We start from the raw sequence: 22,193 nt of genomic DNA on the forward strand, positions 1-22,193 counted from the left end.
ATGCAAGTGATTATGCTATAGGAGCTGTGTTAGGACAAAGAAAAGAAGGAAAACCTTATGCAATCTATTATGCTAGTAGAACCTTAAATAGTGCCCAAATAAATTATTCAACTACTGAAAAAGAATTACTTTCAGTAGTATTTGCATTAGATAAGTTTCGATCTTATTTAATTGGTTCTACTACTATTGTTTACACCGATCATTCTGCCATAAAATATTTATCAAATAAACAAGATGCTAAGCCAAGATTAATACGGTGGATTTTATTGTTACAAGAATTTGATATTATAATTAAAGATAAAAAAGGAAAAGAAAATGTTGTAGCCGATCATTTATCTAGAATAATGATTGAATCATCTCATAATGAAATACCAATAAATGAAAATTTTCCAGATGATCAGTTGTTTTATGCTACTATTATGCCCTGGTTTGCTAATATTGTAAATTTTCTTGTGACAAATAAAATGCCTTCTCATTGGAATTCACAGGATAAGAATAAATTCTTGATAGAAGTTAAAAATTTTATTGGGATGATCCTTACTTATTTAAGTATTGTCCTGACCAAATTTTTCGACGATGCATACCCGACAATGAAGTAAGTAATGTTATTAAATTTTGTCATTCTGAAGCATGTGGAGGTCATTTTTCATCCAATAAAACAGCTACAAAAATCTTACAATCTGGATTTTATTGGCCGTCTTTGTTCAAAGATACGCATTTATTTTGCAAATTTTGTGAAAACTGTCAGAATATGGGATCAATTTCAAAACGAAACATGATGCCTTTAGATTCCAATCATAATTATTGAAATATTTGATAGTTGGGGGATAGATTTTATGGGTCCATTTCCATTATCTTTTGGATATACGTACATTTTAGTCGCTGTTGATTATGTTTCAAAATGGATTGAAGCAATTGCATGTAGAACTAACGATCATAAAGTTGTTATAAAATTTTTAAAAGAAAATATTTTTAGCCGATTTGGAATACCTAGAGCAAGAATTAGAGATGTGGGAAGTCATTTTATAAATAAATCATTTTCTTCTTTGTTAAGAAAATATGACATTACACATAAAGTTTCTACCCCATATCATCCTCAAAGTAATGGTCAAGTTGAACTTGCAAATAGAGAAATAAAACAAATTTTAGAAGAAAACAGTTAATCCAAATCGAAAAGATTGGTCTTTAAGATTAACTGATGTATTATGGGCAGATAGAACTGCATTTAAAACATCATTAGGGATGTCACCCTATAGGTTAGTTTTTGGTAAGCATTGTCATTTACCGATTGAACTTGAACATCAAGCTTATTGGGCAATTAAAGCATTTAATATTAATTTAGATGATGCATCTAAATTAAGAAAATTGCAAATAAATGAACTTGAAGAATTAAGAAATGATGCATATGAAAATTCAAAGATTTATAAAGATAAAACTAAAGCCTTTCATGATAAAAATATTATGAGAAAGTCATTTGAAATTGGACAAAAAGTTTTGTTTTATAATTCTCGTTTGCATTTATTTCCAGGTAAACTAAGATCGAGGTGGTCAGGACCATTTATAGTCAAATTTGTTTATCCTCATGGTGCTGTTGATATTGAAAATCCTAAAAATAATGACGTGTTTAAAGTTAATGGCCAAAGACGTAAGCCTTTTATAGAAAATGAAATTCTTACTGATGAATTTATGCCTTTATATGATCCACAATAGTTGTTTGATATTTTCATTTTGTTTTGCAGATTCTAGTTCATTTCCCGGTTAAGTGGCGGATAACAGTACTCCGTGACTGTTTAAGTCGGTTTCTTCAGTTTTCCCAAAATAATTGAAATATATATAATAATAATAATAATAATATGGATGCGTGTATTATGAATCTTCGTAAATATTTTGCTTGTTTACCTGATAATGCGTTGAAAAAAATTTATAAAGCTAGATGTGAGCGGCTAAGGTTGATGATGTCATATGGCATACCGAATGATATCCGTTTGATAATTGAAGCAAAAGTCCGATTGGTTGGGGAAGCAAGTGAATTAATAATAAGACATATGCCAGGATTTGGTAAAAGCACATATTCCAAAAAGCGAAGAGCTAAACGTATAGGTGGATGTCATAAATGTGCAAGGTGGACTTGTAAGGGAAAATGCAAAAATGTTGGAATGACATCAATGAATAGAGAAGATAAAATTTTATTCATTAAGAATGGTCTGAGTAAAGAGCCTTTGGATAATTTTCTAGAGGTTCTTGATACGCATTCTAGTGGGTACGTGCAAAATGAACTTCTTAAACTATGGTGGCAATTTCAACATGAGGAATATCAATATGGACGGTGGAATCAGTCTTACAAAGATCCTACTGTAGTAACGCATATCTATTTAGATAAGTAAATATATATACACAATTTCGTCTTGGGAATCTGACGTTAAAAGACCCTGTTTGCCAATTTATAAGAAAATTGGATGGGAAGCATATCCTCGACTCATAGAAGGCGTTGAAGCCGTTACTAAACGTAAAATCAGAGGAAGATGTGAGCCACAATCACAACTACGCTGTATATATTTGTTTTAATTTTGTCATTTTTATTTTCTTTTAATAATAATAATTTCCTGTTCAAATATTGACTTTTGACATGTTACGCTTATAAATTCATATGCTATGATCTAACAATTATAAAAAACATATTTCTCAACATGTCAACGTCCACGGTAAGTAAAATCAAAAATATTTGTGTATTTTGTGGATCTAGTGCAGGAAAAGGTTCAATTTATTAAGAAGTAGCAGAAAATCTTGGAATAACACTTGCTAAAAAAAGATTCATTTGCTATATGGTGGTGGTGAAGTTGGCCTCATGGGAAAAGTTGCAAAAGCTGCGCATGCAGGTGGAAGTGAAGTTTTAGCATTATTCCGATTACCTTAGCCAATCTTACAGGACCAACAATAGGAGAAGAAATGAAAGTGGACAACATGTAAGAACGAATTACTCAAATGATTGAACGTTCAGATGCTTTCATTGCTTTTCCAGGAGGTTTCGGTACTTTGGAAGAAATATTTCATACTGTTTGTTGGGCAAAATTAAATATCCACAATAAGACAATTGGTTTGTTAAATGTTAACAATTATTATGATAAACTGTTATCGTTTCTTGATGATGTTGTGGAACATGGATTTATTTCATTAGCTTCGCGAATGATGTTACTTTCTGCTACAAGTGAAGGTGGATTTATTGATTTACTACAAGGATTTAGTCATGAACCAGATCCATCCTTATCTCAACTTAATTGGCCAACATCCAAGAGTAAGAAAAGAAAATTCATGTGATGCTAAACTTGTGATTCAACGGTATGTTTTAATGTTTTTCTTTAAGGTATGAAAAATTTCTTCTTTTCTTCTTAGTTTTTTATATAAAAATTAAATATATACTTATATATAGTAATAATAATAATAATTTTTAGTTCAATGTCGAGTAAGGTGTCAGTAAAATGCACCTGAGACGCATTAGTTAATAATTATTGGAAAATCACAATACACTAGATTTTAATATTCATTATATTCAAAATACAGACTAAAAGAAAAATTAGTTTTTCATATGTACCAATTTATATATATATTTTGATCAATTAATATAAAATATATAATAAATGTGTTCATATATATATATATATATATATATATATATATATATATATATATATATATATATATATATATATATAATTGTATGTGTTTTCAAATAAAATAATTTCTAAAATGTTTATGAGAATATAGTTAAAAGATATGGTTTGTATGGTTGTTAACATGTATAATTGAAAGAATTCTTTTGTAAAAGTATAATATATAATCACACATCTTTTGTGAGTGAGTGGTGAGAAATGAGAAAACAATTAATAAACTTTTATTGATTATTAAAAAATGGTTAATTACAAGAATATAACTCTCCTAAAAAAAATATTTATTGAAAAAAAAAATAAGTAAATAAATAACGGACTGCAAAATATTTTATTCATTGTAATTTTTTTTAAATTTGATTGATGTACTATCAATGTGTACTAAAAAAATCAATATTGTGTCTCAAAAAAAAAATTTTTTTTGTGCTAGATAAGTTTCAAAGGAAATCGGATGTATCCGTTATATAAATGTTTATATATATATATATATATTAAAAAAAAAGAAAAAAGATAAAAAGGGATTTTATTCTTTGTAAATTTTCCTATTTTGTTTTCAATATTAGTTTAATTAATTGTCTGCTTTAATACTTAGCCTTTTTCAATGAGAGTTAATATTCATTCCAACTCCATGAGTGAAAACTAGCTATTCCTTAAAAATTTTAACCTGATAGAATATATGGAGTTGAGGCTTTTACAATAATATTCTTGATATTATACATGTTATGGTGTGTGGGGACCCGGACGCTAATCATGTTCTTAATCGTCATTGGGACTAAATCAATTATAATAAACAGGGTCTAAATTTTTTTTTTTTAAATGCGGAAGGTAATGGAATCAAACTACTATACATATCAGTATAAAAGTATCACTCTGATAAAATATACAATCATACATACTCAGGTTCAACAACTACTATCAAGTGTTTAAACCCTATCTCTAGTCCAAGTCCGGAATCACCACTCTAATCTCGATCTGTCCTCATCTCTGTGACCCTGTACCTGTCCCACCTGTTGTCATGCATACATACAAACAAGACAACAGCCGGATAACTCCGGTGAGATATAAATATCCCAGTATAAACAATGTACTACATGCAATCATATAAAACATATATAAAAGCATAAACAAACATCGAAGTATGTATCTAATCTGACTACATGAATCCATGACTCGTGATCTAATCTTATCTTATCTCAAATCTAGGGATCCCAATCTAATTTAGACTTTGGTATGCTGTATCGAATGTGTCTGAGATAGACGTCGATCTACATCTGAAGCTCTTCGATACACCGTAAGTCTAGAGTCTTATCGGTTCTGAGAAAGAATCGGCGGTTCTGCCCTAGCTAGGCTGTCTGCCCTAGACTCGGACTCTGACTCTGTTCTAAGTCAATACATTAACATATCAATCTGATAATCTGCAAATATCAATGCGATAAAATAAAGTATGTGATTTAGGGAAACTCAAGTCAAACCTCACTTGAGTTGTGCAATCCCAACTCAACATTAATTTATACCTTTCTTGCTGTCGTTCTGATACAATCAAAGTCTTGATTCAACGTCTGTTACTGTTCAATCTGGCAATGACAATATCAATATTCTGTATCAATATTCAAATCAAATCACAACATCTCTGTTTTTATCAAATTCTGGCGGTACAACAGCACAATCTTGCGATACTGATAATACTATATCAGTCTATATCAATCCAATCATTTACAATCAACCACCGCGCAAATCTGATATCAATTCTAGTCAATTTCATTCTGAAAATCATACCAACTCCATATTCAGTCCGTATCTTAATCTGACTTCGATTCTACGCTGTCTAACATGTCCAAAACAACATATATGACGTGTATTCAATTCTAACAACATCATAATTTCAAAACATGTTAAAACGTAGTAAAACTTACGTTCAGTTGTAGCCTACGTTGCTAGGAACTCGGTACCGAAGTCGGATTTAAAATCTACCGGACGGATTGAAATAACAAGGCGTAAGGATTTTCACGGAGATTTCTCGTTCCTTCTCTTTCTTCCTTATTCTGAATTCTGAGGAATAATTTATATATATATATATATCCACTTTGCATGTCCAAGCTACGTGTTTACTTTTCGTGACTTTCGGTCGGCGCTCGAGCGGTGCAAAACTGCCGCTCGAGCGCGGCAGTTTCTGTCCAACAGTTTCTGAAGGCACCCTTGGCGCGCGGGCGGTCAAAATATACCGCCCGGGCGCCGAACTTTCTGCCCGCGACGAATATTACAGCAACATTGGCGCTCGGGCGGTCGATATTTACCGCTCGGGCGCCAACAATTCTGTCCGAGAAGTTATATACTTCATATGCTTGGTTTAATTCGATCTCGTAATGGCCCGGCTATAATCACATCAATTTAACCTCAATAATCTCATGTTAATATAATTAAAATCTCATATTAACAGAATCAAGATCTTGGCCCTTACATGGTGGGTGGTGTGAATTATCTTTTTGACTATATTATTATAAAAAAAATTTAGAAATTTAAAAAAAAATTATATATATATATATATTGTTACTTTATATATGTGAAAATAAGAATAATAATAAAAACACATCTAATTATATATTCTTATATTAAACGAAAAAATATATATATAAATCGGTATATGATTTTGTTTTAAATGAATATATTTGTATTTGAATATATAAAAGGAACAAAGAATCTAGGTTGTGATTTTCCGATAAATTCTATTACTAAGGGACTAGTAATAAGATAGTGTGGGGGGTGTGATGAAACTTAAAATTAATAATTTATTATATGTTAAAACCTGTATTTTAAAATTTAAGTTTCAATAAAATTATAAAATTATGTTATTTTAGTATTGTTTGTTTATATTTAATTGTCTTACTAAATATGTTTTATTTTCAGGTTTTCTACGTGTTGGTAAAATAATGATAACTCAAGCTAGAAAATTCAGATGGAGGTGACTCAAACATGTTTGGAATCCTTGAGAAATTATCTACAACTTTGCAGAAGACATGATTGCCTAAAAAGTTCATTAAGATGATCAAATTGTGCAAATATCAAAAGGAGGACAAATTTATTTTTACTATGACCAGCATATAGTAAAAATATCATAACTATTTCAATATTTAACCAAATGAGGCCAAATTCATCTACAGACAATTTCCCACATGTTTGTGGTTTTGAGCAGAGTCAAATTCGGTGATTAAAGTCAAGGAACAAAGCATTGAAAGAAGGGACATGGAATTGAACTTGGAGGAGACAAAGAATACTATTGCAACTACATGGCATTAATACAAATTTTGACCCTTTCTCTCATTTGGCCTATAAATAGTGGCCTTGGGCTAGCTTGAGGATCATTCTATCTCATTGTAAAATATCGTGTGAGTGTGTATCAAAGTTCTAAGTTCCAATATATTTTCTTTCATGTTCTCAACTATGAGTGATATTTTAGTGTTGATCAAAAGCAAGCTTATGGCAAACTAAATCTATTATGTCAAGGTGAAGAGGATGCATTCTTGGTGAAGTAAGATTGTTTATATTTTGTATATTCTTTCTTTATCTCTTTTCATTTAGCTAACTTATTTTTATTGTAGGTATAAAAATGAATTATTTGTTGTTATCAATTTACATCAAATGCTTGATACCATTAAAGTGGTTATCTTGATTTGTTGTTTAATTTTGATACAATAAATATTTCATCACTTATTATTATTATTATATATATATATATATATATATATATATATATATATATTATATATCATAATATTTCATTTAGACGATAGCGTGGCTCTGCCGGTTGTTCTAAATGAAATGTTATGATTTAATACTAACATCTAACAATCTAACATTTACTTTATCGCAATTAACTTTTACTTTACCGCAATTAACTTATTAAATCAATATATTTCATTTAGGCAATAGCGTGGCTCTGTCGGTTGTTCTAAATGAAATATAATGATTTAATTTAACATTTACTTTATGCGATTATTTATTTATATAGTTATAATTATAATCATAGGTACCATATATAAAATATCGGTTAATTCGGTATTTTCTATAGTGGGAACTATATTATATTATGTGTGTGTTTAATTTTCTTGGAACCATTATTTATGGTGGTTTCTTTTGTTTTACTTTTAGTTAAACAATATTACATAAACCAAGAATAAATCCTCAAGCCTTGACAAAATTTATAATTTGTAAACTTCATTCTTGCATTTGGTAATCTATAAATTAATAAATTTATACTCAAAATAACCTCTCTGTGGATCGATCTCGTACTTACGAAATATATTACTTGCAACCTACACTTGGGTGAATTATTATTTAAGCAGTAGCAGAGACCAAGATTCATGCTCGATTTCAAGTCATCGATAGCCAGATTTATATTTCTGATACACGCTCTGGTCTCAATAAATCCTGCTGTCATATGAAGACACATAGACGTAACGGTATCCTCCAATTCCGTCAACCGCTTCTCAAAACGATTCTCCAAGGGTGATGGAAGGCGGGAAGGATTGAGTCCAAAGTGGACTCTAGGACACGTACATATGGGAACACTGGTGCTAGAGCTGGATCTACTGATATCACCAGAACGGGTGCCAGAAACATCCGGAGATGAATGTACATCTCCTTAATGATCTAATTAGCATTATCCTATCCTAGTCTAGCATGTAATTTCGACCACCCCTTCTAGATTCATCCATCAACTCACTTGATATCAAACTACAATTCAAATTTCAAATGAGAGTGGACTTGGTCTTGATTCTTCCCTATATTGTGCACCCATTTCCCTCACTCCCCTAACCACTCATTCCCCTCTCCCTTGCACGAAATTTGAGAGCAATTCAGAGTGATATTCAGTAGAAAAATCGTGAGGTGCATAGCTAGGAAGATAGAAAAAAAAATCGAGAGCAAGGAAAGGTAGAGAAGCGTTCCACTCCTCCGTGCCGCGTCGTCGTCGTTTTGTTCGTTTTCTTTCTAAACGAAACCAGGCATGTCTAGATTCTTTCAAACCTCAATCAAGTCATATTATCATTTATTTTTCAGTACATGATCATTTTTATTCAAGCAAAAATCGAGATCCATGTCAAAACATTTTGAAACAACACATGCAGAATTTTTGATATTCCTTGGCAAGCTTCACGTTTTTCTTAGTTTGTGAGTTTCAGGTGATTGGTTCGACTCCAAGCTCCCAAGGCGACATATGTACACGTAATAGGAGGTATTAGGATCAGATTGGTCCATTAGTTCAAGCCCCTGGTTGCTGGAAATTCAGAAATGGACATCAACTTCTCATTTGGTCCATTATGAGTTTCGAAATTCAGTTTTGATGGCAAGGAGGAAGGATCTGATCTTGGCTGCCCCAAGGGCCTATAGCCATGGTTAGATCACTCCCCTAGCATGTCTAAGACGTGACTAAGTCGCCCTTTTGGTGGCTTGGTCCATGGCTCATCGGTTTTTAATCAAAACATCAAAACAGCCCCCTATAACCCTTCGGCCCCTTCCATTTTTCAGCATATGGTTTCGTTTCTTTTGTTGCTTGGTATGGATCTTGGTTGGCCTATGGCCCTTAGCCACGGTTCATATCATGCTCCTAGATGTCTAGATCGGGCCATGGTCAATCAAATGGCCACTGGAACGACGCAAGACATCGATCAAGGAAAAACACTACACACGCATGCACGTTGGTTCTCGGTTGGAGTTTCGGTTGAGTTTTGGTGTGACGCGGATTGTGGCTGGCCTATGGCCCTTAGCCATGGTTCAAATCACTCCTTGGGATTTTGGTAAGAGTCTCTGGTCGGTGGTTCACGCCCCAATGGCCGGTAGTCTCGAAAACAACACAAGATACACGATTGTACAGTTGCTGGAATTTTACAGCAAGTTGCTGTGTCGGTTCGGAGGCTCGTTCGAGTTCTCGGTCGGCTTTTAGCCTATGGCCTTGGACTGGACAGTGCCCCATTGAGTTAGGAAGGTCATGTTTTTGACCGTTCGTGATTCGGATCATTTTTGAGGTCGTACGAGAATTTACGGTGCGATGTGCCAAATTGACTCTCGAAAGAGCGTTTCATGTTTTGGCCTCCATTTCACCTAGATTTCGACCATCATCATTTTAGGAGCATGATTTCAGTATTTTAAGCGTATTTTAATCATGACTAAACGACGGTTCAGTGTTGGTTCGGGTTGACTCGGAGTCATGATTAAATACGAAGTCATTAGGCATCATAGTCGCATCTTTTGAACGTAAATTGCATAGTTGGTCAAGTTTAAGCTATTGCATATTTTTCATAGCACAGTTAGGTTGCAGCGAGCCTGGGGACGATCCAATCCAATCCAGTTGGTAAAATTACAGGATTTTTCATTATGCCAGTTAAATTATATTACGTGCATGAAAATAGAAAATGATTATTTTTGAGATTTATGCGATATGACTTGTGGTTCATTCACTATATGGGAGTGTTATTTTATACGGTCGCCAATGACCGATCAGTTCAGTATGGTACCACCCGGTCGCCAGTGAACGGCCAGATCAGTTCAGTTTCAGCCTCCCCGGTAGCCAGTTACCGATCAGTTTCAGCTTAGTGCAGTGGCCACAGGCGTAAAACATAATCTCAACAGAAAATTTTATCAGTTATTTCAGTACATGGCTCCAAGGAGCAAATATTTTTACTGTGATTATCAGTTCAGTTATGCACGTATTATAATTGCTCAGTACAGATTATTTTCAGCATGCCTCATGACATGAAATTTTATCTCATGCATATTTTACTTCAGATTTTAATCGTTACCTGCGATATATGCATGCTGAGTCTTTAGGCTCACTAGACTTGATTGTTGTAGGTACTGACGAGGTCAGGGCCGAGGGCGGGGACCAGTGACCCAGCTTGGGTCAGCAGTAGTGGCACCCGAGGACCTTAGTGCAACAGTGTTTATTTTATTCCGCAAATATTTTTATCAGTCGTTGGATAAATTTTAAATTGCTATTTTTGACAAACTTTATTTTCTTCCGCTGCAATATTTTGGAAGCATTGAACTGATTCATCAGTGATTTTATGAATGAGGTCATTTAAGTTCTTTTAAAAAGAAAATTTTTAATTTTCCGCAAATTTTCAAGCTAGCAGTTTTAGGGCTTTTACACAAGTGGTGACCGCATCGGGCGCAGAATCAACAAAAACCCTCATATAATACGGTGAAACGAGCTCCTCGGGAGTAGGAGTCAAACATCCAAGAAAATCCTACATTTAATTAATAACGTATCAGATTAATTAAAAATTAAGTCCACATTTATTATAGCAAATCAATTCAGATTACTTACATCTATAGCACAGTCACCAAATGCTGCAGTGATATCAACAGCAGTTGGGGCACAGTTTGACGGCTACGTGTTACTTACCCACTGAAACATCCTGGGCAACATCAAATCGTCCACATATCTTCTCTTTGCAAACTTTTGTGCCACGCTCGGATAATATTCATAAGCGAGGATCTGTAACATAAATTTTAAACAATGTTATTAGTAGAAATAAAGATAAAAAAATCCAGTTTCAACATTCAAAAAATAATATACCTGCAGAGGCAGCACAAAAACACCGACAAGGAAGCTGCCATCAACTTCTTTCCGACCCTGTGCCTCAGTGAGGTAATTATATCGCCCTAAAAGGTCCTTCTTCAAACATCGGACCGCATCACGAAAGGCTACTCTACCCCGCGGATAGCTGTTAAACCTATCCAAATCATCTATAAGCCTCATGTATTTAGGGTCGATCTTATTCGTTTTATTCCTAGTCCCCTCACCGAACACAAAACAACAGAAGTAACGACTAGCCATCTTTAACTTCTCCACGTTTACACCAGTCTCATTCTACACTTTAACACTCATCTTTGCCTCCAAATCACTCAAAACAATCTCAGACTACCGACAAAGTGTCTGGAGCCAAAGACACCTCTCTCTGGTACATCTACAGGCTCTGTTGCGCAATCAAGGCTAGTTATTAAACAATACTCTAACAAAGAAAATCTAACTGGCCTTTTGCGCATCACCATCCAAAACTCATCACTACCCGTGTCAACTATCTGATTGCTCATCAAATACCACATAATTTGACTAGAAATATTAAAATATCTATGATACCTAACCAAATTACCAAAAGGAGACTGCTCCAAAAAAAGGGCTCTCTCGTCGTTGTTGAGGTAGTGAAAAATCTTCTCCGCAATCTCTTTATATCTTGATTCGAGTGTCAACTTGCAGTGAAAAATAGCGTGGGTTGGTGGACTGTTTTTGGTCAAGTTTAGGTAGACCCACACAAATTGTCAGTTTGCTATTCTAAAATATTTGTATTTGTGACCAAGCGTGGGTCGACCAACCCACGCTTGGTCGACCAAGCGTACCTTTCGTCTTCAACACGACGGTTCGACCCTTTCTTCCTCGGCACACACATGCATAAGCAAATAACCTTTCTTTCTCAACACGACGATTCGATCCATTCTTCCTCAACACACGCACGCAGAGTCAAATAACAAAATAAAAGTGAACATACCATATTTTGGTCAGTCATTTCTCGGATGCGTAACAAAAATCAAGATTGAGGAAGGGTTGCGTCAATTGAATTGCGCCGGTTAAGTCGACAGGAAAATGAGGTGAAATGCGTCGACTGGAATTAGATTTAGAGTGAAGAAGGATTAACAATTTTAACGTATTAATACTTAAAATATAGAGACATTCATGTAAATTGACATGTTGATCTTTTCTTAAATAAGTCCCAAAAGACTCCCTTTTCCTTTTCCCTGAATTTCCCATTAACGTCCCATGTGGGAACTCTAGTTGCAGCCATGGAGAAGCTACCAAGTTTCCACAAGAAGCCCATCAAATTTTTGGTTTTCTCCTTCGTCTTCTTTTCTGTGTTCTTTCTCATTTTCTTCTCATTGGGTTATGGAAGCCACCACCCCCACAGTCTTCATTCCAATACTACTCTCTTCATGTGCAGGCTACAAAAGGGATATCGGAAACTGTTGTGGAAGATTCAGCCTTGGTGGTAGGAGATAAAGATGTTTCATGTGCCGGTGGTGCTCAGAAAAAGGGAAGTGCAGCGGGAATCAAAGAAAGTTTCTTGCTGGATGGCAAAGTTAGTTAGATTACTTCCTTAGATGGTGTGAGTGTCTCGCAAATGAATAATTCTAAAGTTGGTAACTTCACAGAATTTAGGGGAGGTGGGAAAAGGGAGTCTGCAGATGAAGAAGAACTTCAAGAATTGGACGATGTAACAGAAACAGGTGACGCTAGCGGGGAACAGAATGTGGATTTAGCGTCTGGTCATGATTCTGATAGGCATACCCCATCTGATGGGCAACATACGTTAAGCCGAAATAGGATTGAGGAGAAGAATGAGGTAGGTTGTGAGTTGTGACACTACAAATGGGAAGTGGGTTATTGATGAAAACTATCCCTTGTATACATATGCGAGCTGTCCCTTTATAGATGAAGGGTTCAATTGTCAGGTTAATAATGGAAGGGCAGACAAAAGAGTACATGAAGTGGAGGTGGCAGCCTCGAGATTGTGGCATTCCTAGGTATTGTTCATTACGCGATAAAACTTGGTGTTTTTGACCTTGCATTTCAAGATTGAATGGGAAAGTTCTGACATCCGAAGGAAAATCCAAAAACTTGTAGGTTCAATGCAACCAAAATGCTGGAATTAATCAGGGGAAAGAGGGTAGTGTTTGTTGGCGATTCAATAAAAACAGGAATCAGTGGGAATCCATTCTTTGTTTATTAATGGGAGCAGTACTTGAAGAAGAAGAAAAACGTGATTTTGTTGTATTGTATTCCTCACCATTTACACTGTAGATTGTTCAAATTTATACAAAACACCACTGATCAATGGTTTCCATGTGTCCTTTGCTATCGTAACAAACCTAACATAATCCAACTCTAGAAAATTCTATGTGTAACCCTATGTAGCTAATGAACTGAGTACTCCTTCAATTGACATGGCCAATCATTCTTTGATCTTTGGGCTTGTTGACATGGGCTTTATTATTTGGTTGCTTAACTTCCTCCCTCAAGCTCAACAGTGGGTTGGTACCAACTTTGAGCTTGGACCTTAATCTGAGAAACGAAACAGCTGATAATGGTTTTGTAAGGATGTCTGCCACTTGGTCAAAGGATGGAACATGACAAACACACAGAGATTTGGACAACACTTTTTCCCGAACGAAATGTATATCAAGTTCAATATGTTTGGTGCGAGCATGAAGGACTGGGTTGGCGCTTAACGCAATGGTGCTGAGATTATCACACCAGAGGACAGGAGTAGCAGACGATAAAACGTGAAGTTCAGACAGCAATGACTGAATCCAAAGAAGTTCAGAAGTGGCATTAGCAAGTCTGCGATATTCCGCCTCAGTGCTTGACCGAGAAACCACTGCCTGCTTTTTTGAACTCCAGGAGATAGGAGTGCTTCCAAGAAACCAACAAAATCCAGAAGTTGATCTCCGATCATCAATTTCACTTCCCCAATCAGCGTCACAGTACCCAACGAGATTCAGACTAAACGAAGGTTTGATATGAATACCTAAGTCAAGAGTGCCTATGAGATATCTCAGAATGCGTTTGACAGCTATCCAATGGGTGTATAAAGGCCTTTGCATAAATTGACATACTTTGTTGACACTAAAGGCAATGTCCGGTCTTGTGATGGTGAGATATTGCAAAGCTCCAACTGTGCTTCGATATAAGGTTACATCCTCAAAAGGATCACCTTCATTGACAGACAACTTCATACTCGAAACCATGGGAGTGGGTAAAGATTTGGCTTTGTCCATTTTGGTTCTAGCAAGAAGATCTCGTGCATATTTTGTTTGGTTGAGAAATATAGAGCAATCGGCAGTAGCATTCTTGAGAACTTCAATTCCTAGAAAGAAGGACAAGTCCCCAAAATCTTTGAGAGAGAATTGATTATGTAACTGTGTGATCAAACTCTGAATTTGAGAATTGCAACTCCCTGTAATTAACACGTCATCAACATAGACAAGAACATAGGTAACAGAACTTGAGCTAAATTGAACAAACAGAGAAGCATCAGCCCGAGATTCAGAAAACCCTAGTAGTTTAAGAGCATTCTTCAATTTTTTGAACCAAGCGCGAGGAGCCTGTTTGAGGCCATAAATCGCTTTGTTCAGCCTGCAGACGAGCTTTGAATTAGCATTTGGAGACTTAAATCCAGGGGGTTGATGCATATATACCACTTCATGAAGTTGTCTATGCAAAAATGCATTATTAACATCAATTTGTCTAACACTCTAGCCCTTAGATATAGCAATTGTAAGTACAACTCTAATTGTTGTGGGCTTAACAACCGGGCTAAACGTCTCATTATAGTCCAATCCCGGAGTTTGTGAATATCCTTTTGCTACAAGACGAGCTTTGTGTCGAGCAGTGGTTCCATCAAGATTAGTTTTGAGTTTAAAAACCCATTCGCATGCAATGATAGGTGCATTGGCCGGAGGAACAACTAGGGACCATGTATTATTAAGCTGCAATGCTTGAAACTCACTGTCCATAGCTTGACACCATTCTTTAGAAACCTGAGCCTCCTGAAAATTCAAGGGTTCCCGAGGTAATGAAAAATCTGCCAGCATTGCTTTTGGCTTGAAAATCCCAGCCTTGGAGCGAGTAGTCATCGGATGCAGATTCATGGAAGCAGGAACATTAAATGTATGATCCTCAGGAGAAGAACAAGGTGAGGTATTACTGGGAATAGAGGTGGGAATGGGAGGGGATTCAGGAGGATTTCATGTTTGTGGTGCAGGAAAAGTAGCAGATTGTGGTAAGTAAAGGGAGACATATTCAGAGGCCGATTCTGGAACCTCGTGACATTTAGACTTGTCACTGTAGGGGAATATATGCTCATTAAATATAACATTGCGCGAGATATAAACACGACCCTCTTGACTTAGACAAACATACCCTTTATGAGTGCTAGTGTAACCAAGAAATGTATAGGGTGTAGACCTGAACTGAAGTTTATGGTGGTTATAAGGTCTTAGACACTGAAAACAAAGGCACCCAAAGACCCTAAGAGATGCAAAGTCAGGTGTTTGATTATATAGGAGTGTAAGAGGGATATGACCTTGAGTACCTGCAGTGGGAAGTCGATTTATGAGATGTACAGCAGTGAGAAAAGCATCTTCCCAGAATTTGAGAGGCATGGAAGCATGAGCAAGTAAAGAAAGTCCTATTTCAACGATGTGACGATGTTTGCGTTCTACCACACCATTTTGTTGAGAGGTATGTGGGCAAGAGAACCGATGAACCACCCCTTGATCATCGAGAAAATGGGAGAGCGATCGAAACTCTCCGCCAGAATCTGTTTGAAGAACTTTAATATTTTTCTTAAACTGAACCTCAACATATTTCTTAAACCGAATGAAACATTGATAAACCTCGGATTTTAATTTGAGAAGATAAATCCAAGTGTATATGCTGTATGCATCAACAAAACTTAGGTAATATTTAAAGCCATTACGAGATGTGGTGTGGGCTGGATCCCAGACATCAGCATATATAAGTTCAAAAGGTTCAGAGTATCGAGTTAAAGAGGAAGTAAATGGTATTTGATGACTTTTCCCAAGTGCACAGGCAGATCAAAAACTCATATATTCATTTCTTGGAATCAGAATATTACAAGAGGACAAAATATGCTTAATAGTAGGTAAACTTGGATGACCTAGTCTAAAATGCCATTGATCTAATAGATGAGAAGATCCCTTGGCAGATGTCTGGTGTGGATCCTTGTTGGTAGAGGATAAAGTAGAGTTGAGACACTGTGCTAGAAATACTGGAGGGATTAGCTTTCCCAGACTGAACTTGTACAAACCATCATGCAATAATTCCCTTTGAGAAGAACTTCCCGCGACACTAGATCCTTCACAAGGCAAAAATGTGGGTGAAATTCAAAGAACACTTGATTATCTTGCGCGAATTTGCTGACACTGAGGAGATTTCGGGTGATTTGTGGTACACAAAGGAGATTGGATAATAGGAATGAACGAGGGGGAGAGGATGAAAGAAACTTAGAGTGTCCAAGATGAGAGATACACAAACCTGTTCCATTTCCCATTTGAACCTTACTACTTCCTGAATATTCTGAGCCAAGGGAGAGATTGCCAAGTTCATTGGTAACATGGTGAGAAGCCCCTGAGTCCGGAAACCACCAATCTTCAGTGGAATGTTCAGAGGCTGTACCTGTGGTGGTAAAAGCTGCTGGAAACTGTGAGTTAGAGCCATTATCTCTTTGCTGATATGGTGGACTAGGAGCTACTCTTCTTGGAACATAATCTTTATCGAAACGATAATAGCATATTTCTGCTACATGACCAGTTGTCCCACATATTTGGCACACTGGTTTCCCATGATTGGGTTGCCAATATCTTCTTCCACCTCTTATATTCCTGCCACGTGCTCTCCCTCGTTGATATGCGCCTCGAAAGGACTGGGACTGAGATTTCTCTCTCTTCCTTTGAGGTGCAAGCGTCGAGACATTAACAGCAGAAGCTGTGTTGTTGCCGTAGAGATTATATGCCTCAATGCGCCCTTCATGTGCAAGTAACAATGCACTGACATCAGACAGATTAAGATTATCAGATCTAGAGGTGATGTGTACTACCATTGAGTCATACTCTATGCCCACTCCTCCAAGAACATAGAGAATTTGATCTTCTTCCTTAACCGGATGACCACAGGCAGCAAGTATATCCATGTAATTTTTCATTTTGCTATGATAGTCTTTCATGCTCATACCTCCCTTCTTGAGTGTTTGTAGTTGGAGTTTATAATGCATTACTTTTGCTTTGGATCTTGAAGCAAAGAGACGTGTGACTCGCATCCATAGCTGAGAAGAGGTTTCACATCCAATCATTTGTCCATGAACACCTTCTGCCATGGAAGCTAGCAGAAAGGAGAAAAGAAGTTGGTCTTGGCGACACCATGTAATATATAGAGGATTGATTGTTTCTTCTCCTATGGCTGAAGGCGTAAGATGTGAAGGAACCGGAGGATCCTCAAGGAGAAATATTTCAAGTCCCAAGCCCCGGATGCTAGCAAGAATGTAACGCCCCGAAAATTTAGAGGTCTATGCGAACCACATGCATGCAATTATTAAATTCCTTTGTATTTTAATTAAATGTTTTAATTGCATTATTTAATTATGTTGTGCATATTTGCATGTTTAAAATATATTTTTCTACATGATTGCATTAAAATGTATTTTTAAAGGTTATTCGAGTCGCGATCGAGGAACGGAGACCGAGGACTGAAAAATAGAAAATGTTTTTAATAAATAATTGTTTTTAATTATTTAAGTTAAGGGGGATGCTTTTTTCTATTTTTAAAAATAAGATTTTTTGAGGTGATTTTATACGCCGAGACGTAAATTTTATCGGTGTTGGTTTTTCAACAAAAATACGAACGTTTTGACAACCCGGCTAATAAATTCACAAACTTATTTAAGCAAAATTATTTTTAAATCTTTTAAATTTTTTTAATTAAGCATTAATGAGCCTAATTAATCTCTTAATGGGCCTAAGCCTAATTAGTGAGTAATTAAACTATAAAATACTCAAAACCCTCCCATTAAGTCTTTTAACTCACGCCCACCTCTTTCCCTCAATTAAAACTCTTCCTTGGCACTCCATATACACGACATCACACACAAATTATTTTGGAGAAAATTTCGAAGGAAGCTTCAAAGGTTGTCAAGACTAGGCCCTCCGCGTCATCGTTCTTCGTCGTCAACGTTTATTCGTGCGTTTAAAACGCAAAAGCACGCCATATTTCTTCCTTTTCTCATCTTTCACACCATAATAATTATTTAAAACCATTTTGCATGGAAAACAAGTGACATCATGGAATAATTTCGTTTTTGCATCTTGTATGATTTTAAAATCATGTGTGGTGATCCAAAATTGATGTTTAATATGTTAAAAAGGGGCTGCCATGATTAGGACAGGGTTAAGGGATGTTTTTTACATGTTTTAAAGAGTCCTAAAGCACACCCAAAACGTTGCAACTAAATAAGAACAAGGCTGAAACCATTTTCTGAAACTTTCAAGGCATGTACTGTACGTATACTTGGGTTTTCTGGTTCAAGGCTTCGGTTGGTCCCTCTGGATCCTTGCTGCTGGTTATGGTTGGGTTTTAGGGCGTGTTTAGACATGGTTAAGTGATCTGGTAAGGGTTATAAAGGGCCTGGAGGGGCAGCACAGCCGCTGGAAATTAATAGGGCCTGGGCGATTCTTTTTCTTTGTTGCATGCATACAGGGCTGTAGGCTTCGGCCTTGTGGTTTTAGTCAGGGGCTGGGTTTGGGCTCTTGGCTATAGTCTAGGCAGTCTCTAAGGGTCCTAGGATGATCCTAGTTAGGGCGGTTTAGGCTCTGGTTGTCTAGGGAAAGCGCTGGAAACAGAAACTCTACAGCTGCGCAGGTGCATGTAAGGGGCTGTAGGTTGTTTGCTTGTGCGGTTCAGTGCATGGGCTGGTTTGGGGCTGTTGGCTATGGTTTGGGGCATGTCTTAGGGTCCTAGGGTGAGCCTAGATGTGGTGGTTTGTGGGCTGGATGGTCGGGTAGAGCGCTAGAACCAGAAACTCGAAAGCTGCCCAGAAATTGGCCTCACATAAGGGGCTGTCACGTTTCTGAATTTTGGGGTTTAGTCGCTGGTTCTGAGTAAAAAGGGGCTTCACCATGGTCTTAATTTGTGTCTAAGGGTAACGTCTAGGGCCTGGTTCGGGTCCGGTTCGAGTCGGTTTAAGCATGAAGTGGTTAGAAGCATGTATTTCTCGTGTGCTCAAGGGTGCCTAGGTGGGTTTTTGGGCTGCTTATGTGTTGCTTCGTTTTTGGAGCTTAGGGTCAGGTCCAATGGGTACTAAAGGTTCAGGGGGGTGCCTAGGTGGGTTGGATAGGTTTTGGTTCAAGGTGGCTCGGGCGTGGCTCGAGTAAATTAGGAGATGGCTCGGTGTTTTCGATAAAGGGTCAAAAACGAGATTTTAAGAACTAAAAAAGAATCCATGGGTCCACGGGTGTGGCTCATGACTTGGAATGGTAGAATAAATAATAAAAATATCATGTTTAAAATTTGGGATCAAAATAACGAGTTTTGGTTTTATTCGGAATTTATTCGCCGCACGAAACGCTAATTAACGAGTTAATTGAAACACATAGTTTAAGCCTTATAAAATTATGAAAAATTACGGTTAAGCTTAAATAATTATTATAAGTCTAAGTTTTTAATTTGGGGATTTTATAGTAAGGTTTGGTTTAATTCGTGATTAAAACGCATTAAAATGTTACATTTAAAGATTAATTTAAAAGGCATCTAATTAAGCTAAATAAAAATATGAGAAAATTCATGTAAGATTAAATAATTATTTGGGACATGTTAGAGTAAAGAAAATCAAGAAAACGTCTAAAACGTAAAACGTCACGTCTAGGGGTAAAACGGTCTTTTTACACCTAGAAATTAATAAACGTCATGGCAGTGCCGTATTTGCTGTTTTATATGTTAATATGATTATGTAGCATGTTTATGAATTTTTATATGTTGAAATATGATTTTTTAAGTCCACGAATTATTAACGGGTTAAATTGATCATTTAAAAGATATGTTGCATGCTTGGTTTTCAAAATAAAAATGATATTATATGCATATTTTTATAAGTGATGGAAATACGACATGTTGAAGGATGTGAAGGGATTGTGACTACTGAATATGTTGGAAATATCGTGAGGGTTATGGTCCCAGTGGAAGCCCGACGATCGTGTTTCCGTTGATACGAATACGAATACGATGATATGATTGGAGATGTCGTGAGGGGAGAAGGCCCCAGAGAGAGCCCATTTATGGGAAAAGGCCCCAGAGGGAGCCCCGACGATCGTATTGCCAATGACACGAATATGTTAATACATAGGCCAAGGCCCAGTTGACCCGTGAGAGTGTTGCTGGTGTCCCCGCCGCCCAGTACTGTGGTTTTCTTTAGATGGATCCATCGCCCAATACGTTTAAGAATACAAGTCACAATCACGATCTGAATTCAACAAACACGAACATGAACATGAATACGAATATGAATATGAATACGGATATGAATATGAGTATGTTTATGTTTTTATGAAAATGTTTTTATGCATAATGAAAATATTTACGAAAATGTTTAAATTTAAGTTTATGCATCTTCATGAAAATGATATTTTAAGTACAACTATTTTTCACTGTTATATGTTAACTGTATTACGTATTATTTGTTATCAAAGATATGACGTGTTGAGTCTTTAGACTCACTAGGTGTGATTGATGCAGGTGATTATGATAATGTTAATGGAGGTCTTGATGGTTGATCTGACTGGACTGGAGGTGCACATAACCCGAGGACCGACGCTAGTTTTCCGCACTAGTTATGATTTATGATTTTAAGTTATGTCAAAGATATTTTTACGACGTTTTATTATGAGTGGTTTTTGAGAGGTTATAGTATGGGCTATACTTTTCAAATGTTAGTTAGTTGATTTATTTTAAAATGATGTCAAAAATATTTTATGCTTGTGTATGCAATTCGGCCGATGCTATGTGATGTTTTAAAAAAAAATTCTAGTATTTTTTAAGATAACGAATAAGCAGACGTCTCAAAGAACTTGCAGATTCCATAGTAAATAATTATCATCATTTAGCTTGACGGAGGTTATTTGACTTGCTGGATTTATGAGGAGGAGGTTAGGATTGGTGGGAACACCATTAATGGCCGTCGAGGACTCTGAATTGGCTTCCGCCATTTACTGCTCTGATACCAACTTGAAGAAGAAAGAAAAACGTGATTTTGTTGTATTGTATTCCTCACCATTTACACTGTAGATTGTTCAAATTTATACAAAACACCACTGATCAATGGTTGCCATGTGTCCTTTGCTATCGTAACAAGCCTAACAGAATCCAACTCTAGAAAATTCTATGCGTAACCCTAAGTAGCTAATGAACTGAGTACTCCTTCAATTGACATGGGCCAATCATTCTTTGATCTTTGGGCTTGTTGACATGGGCTTTATTATTTGGTTGCTTAACTGCAGTCAAACATCCGAAGAAGGTATATGAAACCCATGGGCGCAAAATAACCAAAGAGAGGGAATTATTTTTTCATGTTTGAGGTAAAATCTCCCCAGATTTCTGAAGCTTGTTTTCTTGAATCATTATCAATGAAATTCCTTTCTGGATTACAAAAGTAGAGTGGAATTTTATGTTAGCTATTTCTTGTTTCGTGAGAGTGCGCCAAGAATAGGGGTAAGGCGAGTGCAGACATTGCGTATCGATAGGATTGACAAAGGGTCATCGAGATGGAGTAGGGATGATTTTCTGGTATTTAACACTGGACATTATTGGTCTCGTAACAAGACAGGCTAGGTCAGCTTCTTTCTAATCCTATTCAGATCCATCATATATTTGCTTCTGTCTTCAACTTTTATTCTTGAATACAAACAGGGTTAATT

At 36.3% G+C, this 22,193-nt stretch overlaps 1 protein-coding gene across 1 annotated transcript; it reads right to left on the bottom strand.

The window, feature by feature from the left end:
- Positions 1-14,966: 14,966 nt before the first annotated feature.
- LOC140810353 (uncharacterized mitochondrial protein AtMg00820-like) lies at positions 14,967-15,347 on the bottom strand. Its single transcript, XM_073168224.1, has one exon. The coding sequence runs from the start codon at positions 15,345-15,347 to the stop codon at positions 14,967-14,969; it is 381 nt and encodes a 126-aa protein (XP_073024325.1).
- Between the last annotated feature and the right edge of the window lie 6,846 nt (positions 15,348-22,193).

This window comes from Primulina eburnea, chromosome 13, assembly GCF_022965805.1.
Source record: "Primulina eburnea isolate SZY01 chromosome 13, ASM2296580v1, whole genome shotgun sequence".
NCBI classification, from domain to species: domain Eukaryota; kingdom Viridiplantae; phylum Streptophyta; class Magnoliopsida; order Lamiales; family Gesneriaceae; genus Primulina; species Primulina eburnea.